This window comes from Rhinolophus ferrumequinum, chromosome 6 (assembly GCF_004115265.2).
Source record: "Rhinolophus ferrumequinum isolate MPI-CBG mRhiFer1 chromosome 6, mRhiFer1_v1.p, whole genome shotgun sequence".
Taxonomy (NCBI): domain Eukaryota; kingdom Metazoa; phylum Chordata; class Mammalia; order Chiroptera; family Rhinolophidae; genus Rhinolophus; species Rhinolophus ferrumequinum.
This window is the reverse complement of record NC_046289.1, coordinates 53,967,066-53,982,773: the sequence shown is the minus strand read 5'-3', so window position 1 is coordinate 53,982,773 and position 15,708 is coordinate 53,967,066. Positions and strand designations below refer to the sequence as shown.

Genomic DNA, 15,708 nt, shown 5'->3' with positions numbered 1-15,708 from the left:
CATGTCATCTAAAGGGAAATAGACATATTCTTCTCAATTGCCAAGCTTTTTCTTTATACAATTTTAAGGAACCATTTTTATTCTGATAGTAAAATATTTATATTTTTCATTGAAATTCAAAGATTAAATTTCATACAAAATTATCATACTGCTGTTTGGAAAACTAATTAAATGTTTTATTTTGTAAATGTAATGAGCTAGTTAATCTTTGCTGCCAAAAGTAAAAATGTAGAATGATTGAAAGCTAAATAAATTCTAGGAGTCATGCACATCATATGAGATAAATGTAATTTTGTCAGTGTGTTCTACCACTAAGCGGAAGATAATTTAGGTAGAATTAAAGATAATTTGAGGTATATTTTTGAATTTGGTATTATAATCCCTTACATTGCTATATGGTAGGCGGTAGTTAGGAGGTAATTGTGGTTTATTTGAAATATCTCTTTGTAATATATAATTATACATATGGGAGGAATATATGAAGACATGAGAAAAGCAGGCATATGGATTTTGGAACAATAACAGCTCACTTTTTATAGAATCATTTAAGTGATAATAATAACTACTCAGATTATAGCTGAGAGCCCACAAGTGAAATAAGGCTGGCAGGAAGATAAAAAGCGGTATTAGTTTTACCCGTAAAGCCTATGTACTTTATTTCTATGATTATTCTTCTCTCGGAGCCTATATAGTATTTTCTTAATATGAACTTAACAAGTTTGATTAACTGATTTCCTATGTGATGATGGATTAATTCACAATGGGGTCTGCTAGGGATATTTACATTGATATACTACCACAAAGCGAGGGGCCTGCCTGATGTGTGTGTGTGTGTGTGTGTGTGTGTGTGTGTGTGTGTGTGTGTGTGTGTTAGAGCAGTTGAGAGTTTAATAAATGGGTCTTAATCTTTGTAAACATGTTTGCGATACAACAAAATATAACCCCATGTAGCCTAACTCCATATAATTTAACACTGTACCCCTTTGTTTCTTACTTGTATATGTTAAAGTTCGTACAGTAGTACCCCCTTATCTATGGGGGAATATGTTTCAAGACCCCCAGTGGATGCCGGGAACCCCAAATAGTACTGAACCCTATACATACTATGCTTTTTCCTAAACATACATACTTTTTCACTTAAAGGAAACACTTATGGCTTCTCTTCAGCATGTCCAAATTGCCAGCATCACTACTCTTATACTTTGGGGCCATTATTAAGTAAAATAATGGTTACTTGAACACAAGCACTGTGCTACCATTGATATTGATCTGATAACAGAGACGGCTACTAAGTGACTAACAGGTGGGGTGCATATACAGCATGGATACTCTAGGAAAAGGGATGAGTCACATTCTGGGTGGGATGGAGTGGGATAGTGTGAGATTTCATCATGCTACTCAGAACTGTGAGCAATTTAAAATTTATGATTTTTTTTTCTGGAATTTTTCCGTTTAATATTTTTGGACTGCAGATAACTGAAATCATGGAAAGTGAAACCATGGATAAGGGTGGACTACTGTATTTGTGACTAACTCTCCTCTGAGGAGTGGCTCAAGGACCCAGACCCCCTAGTAGCTGTGTGATCCCCTAGTTCCTTGGAATCCTTGGCTGTATCTTCTGCATGTGGCCAGTAGATGAGAGAAAAAAGGGAGGTTTTCACAAGAGGTGTTTTAGGGCAAGCCTGGAAATGACATTACTTTGGCCCAAAATGCAGTTAGTATTTCATATTTGCTACTTAAGGACAAACATCACAGGTGGGCCTTATTCTACAAGAACACACCCTTTCCAATTTTGTTTTCGTTTTCCCTAAGATCAAACCTAGATCACCAGCTAACTCAATAAACTGAAAATCTCTTGCTGTATCAGCTGAAGTGCATAATGCATGTAAAGGTGTCAATTATTCTTTTATTGAATTGACAGAATGTGAAAACAGATGGCTACTGGTCTCCTGTTTCTGTCCACAGAGAGCAGTAAATATTAGTTGATAGTGCATGAGAGATATGCGACTTAAAGGCATAGGAACTAATTGTTATGGATGCGAAAGCAATTCTGTAAGGAGGAAACTATTAGTAATTCTTCCTTTTTTTTTTTTCAACGACGTGATAGGTAAAACCCTGATAGTTTTTTGATGAGTTATCATATCAGGTATATTCTTAGGAACTAGAATGGATGGTCTCTAGACTGGAGCAAAACCAGATTTCATCTTTTAAAAAGGTAATCGGTATCTTTCCTGTCCCTTTTCCCATCTTGATCAACAATGGAGAGACCTGGAAGGTGGAGAATAACGGGGAGTGGACTGGCTAATGTGTGACTACAGAACATTAGACATATACAAGTGTTTCTTTCCTGGTTCTTTGGGAATATAGGGAGCTTGCAGAGCCCTGGAGATAGGGTTTGGGGAGTCTGTAATTTCGGAGCAGAGTGCCCAAATAAGGAGGAAGGAAAGATTTCTGCAAATATGGAAAAGTGAAGTGTAAATAGGTTAAGAAAATCAACTTAAGGTTTTGCCTGAAGAACTGACTGGGACACTGCTCACAGCTGGCTTTTATCTGCTTTCCAAAGTATTTTACCTCTTTTCCAAAGAGGGACTTCATTGTAAGGGGCAGAAATTGGTGAACTGTTTCCTTTTATGGCACGACATCAATTTAAGGTTCACTGAAACTCACTACTAAAACATGTAAAAACTTAAGTAGAGAGAGGAAAAAAGCCCAAGGTCTTAACTGGAAACATCGTTATACAATTTCACAAAAGAGACACATATACAGAGGGTGCCAAAAAAATGTATACACATTTTAAAAAAGGAAAAAACTGTATTAAAATTACGTTGATGGTAACCACTTTGTGATTGCAGAAGTCAAATGTGACTTGTATTCATCTTTCATTATCGGTATATATTGACTATTACAATTTTAATAGTTTTTCCTTTCTTAAAATGTGTATACATTTTTTGGCACCCTCTGTATATTAAATAGTATTCCTTATAAGTAAAAAGTCTTTTTTTTATGTAATACGTGTTCTCTGACTCAAATTCCTTTTTGTGCACTAATAGAAAGCCATTTCTCTACTGAATTTTTCACTCACCGAAAGCACAAAGTTGGGCTAAATTCATCTCCTCCAAAGTTGGACTAAATCCACCTCTTCCTGCACCTATCAAATTATGACACTTACTAAACTGTAGTAAAGGTATTGTTACATGTCACCCTTCTTCCCTAATCTCTATGCACATAGGTCCTTCATTTGCATATCCCCAGTACTTCACACATAGTAACCGGTACAAGACACACACTCAATAAACATTTCTGGTAATTGATGGAACTGGGTTACCCTTCCCTTCAGATTTTGTTAATGTGCAAACATTCTTGTGCAAACATACAACACATTAAGTTAGGTTCACCCTAACATTTGCAAAGGCAAGAGCCCAAACGTAGGCCCACATGCCATAGATATAAATACTTACAATTTCTAAACAAAGTTAATAAACTGATATGTAAAATGTGTTGTAGCTTCTACCTCAAATAACCTAACTTTCACATCAATGTGATAAAAAAAACTGTATAATTTTTTTTAACACCCTGAAAGTTGGAAAATATCAAAGATAACATAATTTTATTATCAATATGCATATTTGGGTGTTCTGTTTTCAGTGGCAGTGTTTGGGTTTTCAATTAAAGATATAAATAAGTCATAAATTATTATATTTTTCTTTTAGAAAATATATATTTTCTCCTGTATTTCACTAAAATTACTAACTATGCAATTATAAAACATTTCAAATATTTTGTGTTCTATTTACAGTGGTGCCAAATAATACAACCTTTCCCAAGGCACGTGATCTCTGTTCTGTTTCATTTTTTTTCCTGTTTTAAAAAATTTAAGAATGCCTTATCTTTGAACTTTTTTCTATTTTCAGCCTTTCTTTTTCCTGAAGTCCACTTACATTTTTTCCTATCTAATCTCAGTTTACACACATTCTTAATATTTAATGGATTAAAAAGTTATTGTATTCAAAATAGACATTTAAATGTAATATAAAAAGATGTAACTTGAAATAAAATATAAATACAAAACTTAAAATTTTAAATTACTTCCATGTGCTTTCAGATATAGTTCATATATAATTTTCAGAAAGCTATTTCCTTCTAAAGTACTCAAAAAATAGTTATTAAAATGAGGACAAAATTCAAGTTATTATTTTATATTAACTGTTATGTAAATCGTCTGACTAAAGCGAAATTTAATGAGCTAAATCTCAATCTAAATTTAAAAAATAGAACTATTGACAATTCTGGCATTTAATAGTTAGCAGAAAATCAGTGTCAGGCTCCATGTATATTATATCTAGAACTACCCATGTACAAAGTTTGAGAGTAATATGAATCATTTAATATTCAAAATATTCCCAGCTAGCATGTGCACCTGTTCTGAATGCCGCATTCATTCCTGAGTGCCTTCAAATGCATGAATTAGAGTCCAAGAAAATGAAATCCATTAAAATTAGAGTCCAAGTGTTAATACTTGAAAATAATACTTTGTTATGCGATAATCTATTGTACTTAATGCTATCTAGACAAAGTACCCGATAAGTTAGTTGGCTCGTTTTCTTACCTGATTCCATAGCTCAAAGTCTTTCCCATACCCCAAAACAGTATTTGTTTCTCTTGTCAGCAATGGCAATCCATAAACCTTGGTCGAATTTGGACAGTCACCTTTTGTTTCTAGGATATTGAACAAAGATTAGTCCAAACTGTCCCGCTGGGGCTTAGCAGGTGTTAATCAAAAGTGCATGAGGTGTTAGTCACAAGAGCAGAGGTTGAGAGCTCCGACTTGCTCTGTGCCAGTACCAAGTGTGGGATCCCAAGTGGCAGATTCCCGCAAGCTATTTAATTTTTGAGTTTGCATTTGTGATAATTAGAGCCCTCTTAATATGTGGGACCTAGGATAGGGGTCTTCTCTTGTCTGGCTTTCAGGGTTGTATTGCATTAAATTCCAACCTATGAGTTGATCAAATAAATGATCTTAAGGTGTGGAAGGACACTAGACATCATAAGGGAAAGCAGCGGGGGAGAGCCAGCACTGAGCATTATGCAGATAATTTGAAAATGCTCTGTTTGGCGTTGTGTTTACTCTTATCATTTGGATTTAAGTCCCTTTATAGTCAGGTTTTGGGAAGCAGGGATGTCCTCATTTTATTGATAACAATCTAATTGCTTCAATTAGTATTTTCAGCCTGGAAGATAAAGTGTAGCCTTTTTCTACCATGAATCAAAGCCCTTGGCTTGAAAGAGAGTCACAGAACTCAACCAGAGCTTTTCTGAGGGCACTTTCAAACTCAATACAGTAGGGGTATTTTTGGTTTCGTTGTGTCTAGGCTTGTAGTCACAATTGGCCAATGTATTAATGTTGTGGGGGGTGGGGAGCAGAGATAAATATTTTCAGTGATACTATTATTTGTCTCTATTTTCCAGTACTATAGGCCCAGATCAAAATACCAGTTTTAAGCTATACTTCTTGAGCAAGAGAGAAAAAAAAGTCACATATTAGGAAATCCTGCTAAAGAAATGACAAAAAAGCCACAGCGTGTAAAATATATTTGGCTGAACTTAAAAGTGAAGAAGAAATCATCTGGCTTAGAAGTTAGATGTACCGTGTTTCCCCAAAAATAAGACCTACCCGGACAATCAGCTCTAATGTGTCTTTTGGAGCAAAAGTTAATTAAGATCCAGTCTTATTTTACTATGAGACCGGGTATAATATCACGTAATATAATACAATACAATACAATATAGTATAATATAATATAATACCGGGTCTTATATTAATTTTTGCTCTAAAAGGTGCATTAGAGCTGATTGTCCAGCTAGGTCTTATTTTCAGGGAAACAGGGTAGTTCCTCTCCTTTTCACTACCTTAATTTTTTAAGTGTTAAATATCCAGGATGGAAATGTGATCTACTCATTGGCATTTCTAGTATTAATCAGGGATTAGGCCTCTGAGTTTGATTCATGTTTTATTCATGCTTAGAGTTTTAATTTTTTCTACCACTTTGCATCAGGCTAAAAGTAGTCAAAATATGAAAACTTACAGATAAATAGAAAACTTTTGATATGTTATTATTCATTAACAGCATCAGAATTCTTACCTCTTTTAGGAAGGCACATTAGAACATTCAAGTTATTTCTCATTATTTCTTGACCTATTCCACTTGGAACCTATAATGATTTTTGCATTTTGTAAAATTACAGATCTGTCTTTAGAAATTCACTTTGCCATTGTATCAAATACACTATTTTCTTCCTTTTTGAAGTAATACTAATAAAATTAGATTGGATCACAGCAGCATTGTTGGCAAACCAAACTTGATTAAATGTTTGATTTTATCTGTTATAGAACATGAAAAGCAGAGATTATGCAAGAGCACCGATTATATGAATTTGCATTTCAAAGTGAAATGGTTTTATAATGAATATGTGAGAGAACTTCCTGCCTTCAAGGATGCCGTTCCTGAATACTCCTTGTAAGTAGTGCTTTTCAACCCCAAGTTTATTCTCAATTCAAAGTCCCATAAAATTACACCTGAATTATGCAGCCCTAAAATCCCTTCAGGTAGTCTTCATTTGAACGCAGACATTTCTATTATAAAATTAATATTAAATGATGTGCATGTCTTTGTGAACCATATTTAATTGAATTGTGTTGCATTTTCCAAGTATGCATCACTTCAACAGTCAACTTAAAGGAAAAGAAATATATGATAAAATATGGCTTGTATGATGAGATTACATTCTGAAAAAGTGCTCAAACTCAGATTTTATTGGGAAAATGAGGGTGCTTGTATATTGAGTTATATAATCAGTTTTGTTTTTTCCTCAATTAAAACTGAAAAATGTCTTAGAATTCATATTTCTAAAATTGAAGTCATTATTAAACAGCTAACATTTTCATAAACATATCTCTATCAAATACATTTGATCAGACTTGTAAGACTCAGCTTTTGACATTTACCAGAATTCTATTATTCTGTTGAGGGTGTCCTTGCATATGCCAGGCCCTGCGCAAAATGTTATGGGGGGGGGGGGGGGAAACAGAGCAAGGCACTTGTATGTGGGACAAATTATAAAGGTCTAATGTACAAAGAATTGAGTCTCCCCCAAAAAATGAGAAGGGAAAAAAATAATACTAGAGCAATGCATGAAAAGATAGTAGGTGTGAATTTTATAAAATTGCTGAAAAACATGAAGTGCAGTTCAAAAATTTCTATAAATTCTAAGCAGGATAAATGTAAGAAAAACTTGCAGATACATTATAGAAAACTTGCAGGTACATTATAATGTACCTGTAGGTACATTATAGAAAACTACTTAAAACCAAAACGAAGAAAATCTTTAAAGGTAGTGGGGTCAAGGAAGGGAAGACATTTCACCAGAGCTACAGTTACTGTTGGCTGACTATTCAATAGAAGTGACTAAAAGCAGAATACAATACACTGATATCTTTTAAGTGCTGGGGGGGGGTGGGTAACTCAACTTAGAATTCTACAAGCATCAAAAATGTCCTTCAAAAAAGAAAGCTAAATAAAGACATTGACCTAACTTAGAAGCTGAAAGAACCCATTTCCAGCAGACCCTCACCAAAAACATACACTATAAGCTATGCTTCAAATAGAAGGAAAATGACCAAGGTAAAATTACAGTAATGTATTAAAGAATAAAAACCATTTATTCTGTAGAGTAAAATATACATAAAATTAAGATGTAAGACAACAATGACATGAAATGGTGGAAGAACAATATATGGAGTTAATATGTTAAAATATCATTGAATTGTTTAGAAAGTGTAAAATACTCATTTTACAAAGCCTCTAATATGTCATAGATGTGTGGGATAATTTGTAATACAACCCCTTAAGGTATAATATAATGCTATGCATCAATTGTAAGATAATGGGAGTGAGAAAGTAAAAAAAATACTTAAAGGCAAAAAAGGAGAATTAAAAGAATAAAGAGAAGGTAAGAAATTTGGGGAGGGGGTAAGAAAGTGGATAGATTTAAACTGAAATATATCATAAAATTAAGTGTAATTTTGGATTAATTACACTTAATCCTAAGGGATTAATACTCTAGTCAACAAATATTGTCCCACTAGATAAAGCAGTAAACCCCAAAATATCTTGCTTACAGTTTATTATCCTATAACATAAGGGTCTAGAAAGGTCAAGTAAAAGGATGAAAACAACAATTGAAAGAAAAGTTACGAACCTATACTAATATCAAAAAAAATAGAATTTAATGTAAGAAATATTTCGAGAAATAGAAATATTTTATGATGATTAAAAGAGAAATTCAGCAAAAAGATATCAGTTCTAAATTTGTATGTACTATATAACATGTCAGCAAAATATATAAATCAAAAATTGTCAAGTGTAAAAGGAAAAATCAATAAATCCACAATTCTATTTGGAGATTATTCTTCTTTCAGCAATTGATTGATGAATCAGATAAAAAAAAGTCAGTAAGAACAAAGAAGTTTCAACAACATGAGTAACACACTTAGAGGTATTTATATATCCATCTATATCTGTATTTATATCTATATCTACATCCCTCAGAGGTTCCATAGTTTTTCAGACATTGTTCATACAAACACATAACCTATCTACAATTTATATTCAACAATGACAAAATACACATTGTTGTCAAATGCACATGATGCACTTACCAAAAGAAACTATCAGCCAGACCATAAAGCAAATCTAATAAATTTTAAAAGATTGAAACATAAAGTGTATGTTCTTGAACTACCATGGAAATATGTAAGCCAGAAATCGACTTCAAGAAGATAATTAGAAAATCACCAGAGAGGGCAATTAAGCAGAACACTCTAAATAATTCATGAGTCAAAGGAACTCACAGTGCAAATTTCATAATATTTTGAACTAAGTGATAATAAAATATGGCATATTGAAAATTGTGAATTGCAGCTAAAACAGGAAATAGAGGAAAATTTATAGCTCTACTTCTAGATAAAAGAAAGAGGAGGATAAAACCATTAATATAAGTATAAGAAATGTGTTAAAAGCAAATTAAATCCAAAGATAGTAGGAGAAAGAATCTGATCTGGAATAAAAATAAAATAGAAAATAGAAAATGGGAGAAGTTACAAAGCCAAAGTGATTTTTTGAAAAGCCTGATAGAACCAAAAAAGTTTTAGCAAGGCCAATGGGGCAAGGGAAAAGGTCACAAATTCATTATCGATAAAGGACATCACTAAAGATCTTACAAAGATAAACAATAATGAGAATAATGAGAATATGCCAGTACATTTGAAAGTTAGACAGAATGTACAAATTTATTTTGAACTATAATTTATTACTTGAAATAACAAAAAAGATAAAATTTGAATGAGCCCATAATTATTTTATAATTTAAATCCTTAATTAAAAAACATGTCACAACTAAAACTCGAGGCCCAAGAGCTTCAAATGGAATTCTTCCAACTGTTTAAAGAAGACTATCATCAATATTATACAAACTGTTATAGAGAAGGCAAGAATACTTCTGAAATCATTTTTTGAGGTCAGCATACCCTCACTATTGAAACCTGGAGAACATGACAAATAAAAATAATTTACAGGCCAGTTTCTTTCTGAACATAGTTTTAAAAAATAAACTTAATTGCAATATTAGCCAGTAGAATTCAGTGGTTTATAAAAAGATGAAAATGACCAATGGGAATTTATTCCTGGAATATGAGCTTAGTTAAACATTTTAAAAGCAATTAAATGCAATTTACCATATTTAAAGAATGAAGATTATTACACTAGACACAGAACAATAATTTGATAAAATACAACATCAATTCATTATAAAAAAATTATTTAGCAATTTAGGAATAGAAGGGAACTATCTTAATCTAATAAAATATACCCCTTCAAAAAAAATTAAAAAAAACTACACAAACATATTGGTGAAATTTTGAAAGCTTCCCCCTGAGATCAAGCACGAGAATGTTAGCTGATAGCATCACTTTTATTAACATTACACTAGAAGTTTTAGGCAGTTCAAAAAGTCAAGAAAGGGATAGAAAAGCATAATATTTGTAAAAGCATATAATGATGCTGTCAGTATTTGAATAGGGCATAATTGTGCATCTAGAAAACCCTGAAGAAACTACAGGAAAACTAGTAGAGCTTAAAAAGTGAATGTAGTATTTATAAAAAGTGAATGTAGTACTAAGTCTATATAAATATTCGTTACATTTCTATATAAGCCACAATTAGAAAATTTTATATGAATCATATCATTTAAGTAACATGAAAACCACAAGAAACAAATGTGATGAAAGATGTTCAAGCCCTCTATTCTGGCAAGTATAAAATATTATTGAGAGAAATTTAAGATGAACTAAATAAAATATGCAATGTTCCTAAAAAGATACATATTGTAAAGATAGTTCTCTCCACATTAACTTACAGATTCAGTACAATCCCATAAAAATTCCAGCAGGTATTTTTGTGCAAATTCAAAAATCCATTCAAAAATGTATATATAGAAATGCAAAGGGAATAGCCAAGATAATCTTGAAGAGGAAATTAAAAAAACAAACAAACAAAAACTGGAGTACTGTGCTATCAGTGATCAAGACTTACTGAAAAGGTACAGTTATTAAAAGAGTGTGGTATTAGTGCTCAACAAATAGTCCAAGGGAACAAAATAGTCCAGAGACAAACCTACACATATGCTGTTACCTGATTTGTCACAGACATCATTTGAAGACAGTAGGGGAAAGGATGATTTTCTAAATTTATGTTGCTAGACAATTGCTCATCCTTATGGAAGAAGAACTTTGAAACTTAGACCATTCACAAAACCCAACATGAAATTGTGCTCTATATCATAAGAAGTCAAAGGTGAGCACCAGAATGGTATGGATGGAAGCCGGACTGTAAAGCACTAAGAAATGGGACAATGGTATGACAGGAGGACACAGCACACAAGATTTACATTTTACAGGATTTTGAATTATAAAGGAAATTGTAGAGTGGCAATTGGGAACTAAGCATATTTGAGGCAGCATAGGAAAAAAGATTGCAGGTAAAAGAGAAGGGGATATATTTGATGAGGTAAAGCTAAAGAAAGGTCTCTGTGGAGCAGAACTGGAAAAAAGAATGAAAAGAGATTTTTGGTCCTAAATTACTCTGATATAAGAAAAGCGCAGTATTCACTGTTAATTATGTACAAATGATCTCTTTTATAGTATGTAACATTAATTTTTTTTAGGTGGTTTGAGCCTTTTGTCATGCAATGGCTAGATGAAAATGAAGATGTGTCAATGGAGTTCCTTCATGGAGCACTGGAAAGAGACAAAAAAGATGGAGTGAGTTTAAATTACTTTAAGATTACTTGTTGTCAAGATTCATTCGTGCTGCTCTCTTTTAAGCCAATGGGAATTAGTAGGCTCATTGTTATTAATTAAGGCTTATTTTAATCCTATAATGACCAAAGTAAATTTAAAACACAATTTTAAAGGGCTGATAGGAACCCTAGAGAATTGCTTAAATAAAAAATAAATTTAAAAAGTCAATCACCCTTTTGCCCTAAGATTTCTTTGCTTATTGAATTAGATAGAATCCACAAGTTTAGCAGACTCATATAAAACTCCCTTGACCTGGAACCTTTCCAGATGCCAAGATTAGGAGCAGACTCCCTCCCAATGCCTCTGGAGCAACTCAGAGGTCTTGAACCACAATTGGCTTGCTAAATCATCCCAGTACCTCTGGGGAATGACAGACCAAAAGAACCTGTCCCCCGATTCAGCAATGGAGAAACCAATTAACAGCAGCCTGCCCCATGATGTTAGTTCCACTACATTTTCCAGTAAAGGAGACGAATGATATTAAAATGAATAAGCATTTTATTACCAGGAAATAAAGGAACTTCCTAATGAAGGTAGATGATATAGGAGATACAGTTGCTTATGTGAAATAATAAAGATTTTCTCCACAGTCCTGTTAATGTCTTTGTGGAACAGTTTCACCTTTTCTCTCCTCAGTTCCAGCAGACATCTGATCATGCCCTCTTCTCTTGTTCTGTGGTGGATGTCTTTACTCAGCTTAATCAGAGCTTTGAGATTATTAAAAAATTGGAATGCCCTAACCCTGAAGCATTATCTCACTTAATGAGAAGATTTGCAAAGGTAGGTCAAATGGAATGAATCCTTTCTTTGCTGGGACTCACCCATGTTATTATTTACATGCACAGAACCTGAACAGTGCTGTTGTTTCGTAGGATGTCTTCTCTGATGCCACTATACCAATGTAATTTCCAATTCTAGTATTATTAGGTTCAGTTGTTTTAGGTTTGTCATCTGACTTTCTTTATGCATTTCTTGTTTCATATATATGGATTCATCATCTTAAAAAAAAAATCTGTGTTTTTCACATTGACTCAGTCATTTGTAATGGAAGACACTACCACAAGGGGCCAAATTATTTCCTTTTCAAATGTAGCGCTTAAGAGCTGAAAATAAGCCTTGGCATTTCATATTCAAATTGCAAGTATTTTTTAGCAGATACTGTAGTATAATGAAAAGTATATTGGACTTGGAGTCATGAAAACTGAGTTCTGATTTCCCATCATCTAGTAACTATGGTGTGAGTCTAAGCAGTTCCCCTGGTTTTTATGAATTTGGTTTTCTTACTAGACAGATTGATCTTGATCAACGAGATTCCTCTTAAGACCTCTTCCTCCTCTTAGAGTCTCAGAAGGCTCTCAAAATGCTCACTACTTTACCCAATGTTTCAAGGGAAATATAAGAAATAATGGATGCACAATTAACAGAATAGAGAGCCCAGAAATAAGCCCACACTTGTATGGTCAATTAATCTATGATAAAGGAGACAAGAATATAAAATGGGGTAAAAACCATTAAAAAGTGGTTTTGGGAAAACTGGACACATATGTGTAAAAGAATGAAACTAGACCACCTTATTACACCATACATAAGAATTAACTCAAAATGGATTAAAGTCATAAATGTAAGACCCGATACCATAAAACTCCAAGAAGAAAACAGAGGCAGTACACTTTCAGACATTGCTCTTAGTAATATTTTTTCTGATATACCACCTCAGGGAAACAAAAGAAAAAATAAACAAATGGGACTGCATCAAACTAAAAGGTTTTTAAACAGCAAAGGGAACCACCAACAAAATGAAAAGACTACCTACTGAATGGGAGAAGATATTTGCCAATGATACACCCAATAAGGGGTTAATATCCAAAATTTATAAAGAACTCATATAACTTAACACCAAAAAAAAAAAAAAAAAGTAATACAATTAAAAAATGGGCAGAGGACATGAATAGACGTTTCTCCAAAGAGGACATACAGATGGCCAATAGATTTATGAAAAAATGCTCCACATCACTAATCATCACAGAAATGTAAATTAAAACCACAATGAGGTATCACCACACACCTGTCAGAATGGCCATCATCAATAAACAAACAAATGTCGACGAGGATGTAGAGCAAAGGGAACAACCCTTGTGCACTGTTCATGGGATTGCAAATTGATACAGCCACTATGGAAAACAGTATGGAGGTTCCTCAAAAAATTAAAAATAGAACAACTTAGAATACTTTTGACCCAGCAATTCCACTTCTGGGTATTTATCAGAAGAAATCCAAAACACTAATTTGAAAAGCTATATGCACCTCTATATTCACTGCAGCATTATTTACAAAAGCCAAGATATGGAAACAACCTAAGTGCTCATCAATAGATGATTGGGTAAAGATGTGATACATATATACAATGGAATATTACTCGGTCATATAAAAGAATGAAATCTTACCATTTGTGATCACATGGATGGACCTAGAGGGTATTATGCCAGATGAAATAAGTCAGAGAAAAACAAATACCATACGATTTCACTTATATGTAGAATCTAAAGAACAAAATAAATAAACAAACAAACCAGAAACAAACTCATAGATACAGAGTACAAACTGATGGTTATCAGATGAGAACAGTGTTGGGGGCTGGTGAAAAAGGTGAAGGGATTAAGAAGTACAAATTGGTAGTTACAAAAGGAGTCATAGGGATGTAAAGTATAGCATAGAGAATATAGTTAATAATATTTTACTATGTATAGTGTCTGGTGGATACTAGACTAATTGGGGGATCACCTCGTAAATTATATAAACATCTAAGCAATATGCTGTACGCCTGAAACTAAACTGATATGAGAAGATTTTTTTAAAAATCGTAGATGCAGTCTTTGCCCTTCTTTAGGAAAAAAAAAAAACATAAGACCACATGACATGAGCTAATTGGAAGATGGCACGAAGTGGGACCCATTTTGGTCTCATATTGTGGGATCTACAGTAAGTTGGAATGGAAAATAATGACAGCTGCAATAGACAGAGGTTTCATGGGAAAATGGGGCTCACTCAGACTAAAAAGGTGAAGTTAGAAAAGTATTCCAAGCCTTGGGAATAGCAGGAATGAAGGGAGAGGTAAAGCTGAGCTTGACATGTGCAGAGCAGGGAGAAACAACCTTCTGGCAAAAATATCTTCTCTGGGAGAAGCAGTGGGAAAGGTGGGGAGAGCAAAGATAGGTTCAGGCCTTGAAGAACTCTGCTTTCCAGGTTGAGAAGTTTATACTTAATTTTTTGAACAATTTAAAAAACATTGAACATTTGGAGATGTTTAAGCTGGGTAGTGACGTAACATCAAGAGTAACAGGGCCACGACCTGCAGTTTTGTGTCTGAGTGCCCTAGGAATAAATCTGGCTCTATGGGTTGGATGATGGCAGAGGTCTCAGCTGTTCATTCAAGTGTTTACTCATTGCCTCATTGCACACTTTACTTGCCACTTTGAGAGATTAGTCATGAATAAGTATAATCTCTAACCTCAGAAAACTCAGAAGGGGAGGGCCAAACTATGACACAGTGAAACACTATAATCGGAGCATCTCAGAAAATAGACAGATACCATGTTTGGTTTCTTCGGAGGCTTCTCTAGGCTTCAGATGGCAGCCTCCTTACTGTGTCCTCATGTCCTCACGTAGTCTTTCCTCTGTGCATGTGCACCCCTAGTGTTTCTATGTGTGTCCAAGTTTCCTCTTTTTATAAAGACACTGGGCAGATTGGATGAGGGCCCACATGAATGGCCTCATTTTAACCGAATCCTCTTGAAAGACCCTATCTCCAAATACAGTCATTCTGAGATATTAAGTGTTAGGGTTGCAACGTATGAATTTTGAGGGGACACAATTCAGACCCTAAAACATGTATACATTTAACATGCTACTGCTTTTAACTGCAGACACAAACACAAAGGTATATAACTTCATTTGCATTGTCACAAAAAGTCTAAATTTGAGGTCCTTAATGACTAGGAGGCTTGAGCCTGACACTGTCATTGGCTCTGGCTCCTAGAAAAGTTTATACCTGGCTCACTGACAGCATGCGCGTTAGGATTAGGATTAGGATTAGGGGACAGCCTCTTTATCAACTGTGGTAGGAAAGTTTATGCTGAGTAACAAGTAAATCAAGAAAATCTGTGATTTGACACAAAGATTTACTTCCTGTTCACACAACATCAGATACAGGGTGGATGACCCTGTAGGGGAGAACTTATCAACGATAAACACCAACAGATACTAGTTAAAATGGTGAAAACAGGTTTTAATCAGCA

At 33.9% G+C, this 15,708-nt stretch overlaps 1 protein-coding gene across 5 annotated transcripts in view; it reads left to right on the top strand.

Annotated features, from left to right (window-relative positions):
- UNC13C (unc-13 homolog C) overlaps nt 1-15,708 on the top strand; it is a 498,413-nt gene that overhangs the window by 383,380 nt on the left and 99,325 nt on the right. For all 5 annotated transcript variants that reach the window (XM_033109141.1, XM_033109144.1, XM_033109142.1 and 2 more), the window contains 3 exons: nt 6,389-6,515; nt 11,278-11,374; nt 12,050-12,193. In XM_033109141.1, the coding sequence (XP_032965032.1) occupies nt 6,389-6,515; nt 11,278-11,374; nt 12,050-12,193 (368 nt within the window). The remainder of the gene's footprint in view (nt 1-6,388; nt 6,516-11,277; nt 11,375-12,049; nt 12,194-15,708) is intronic.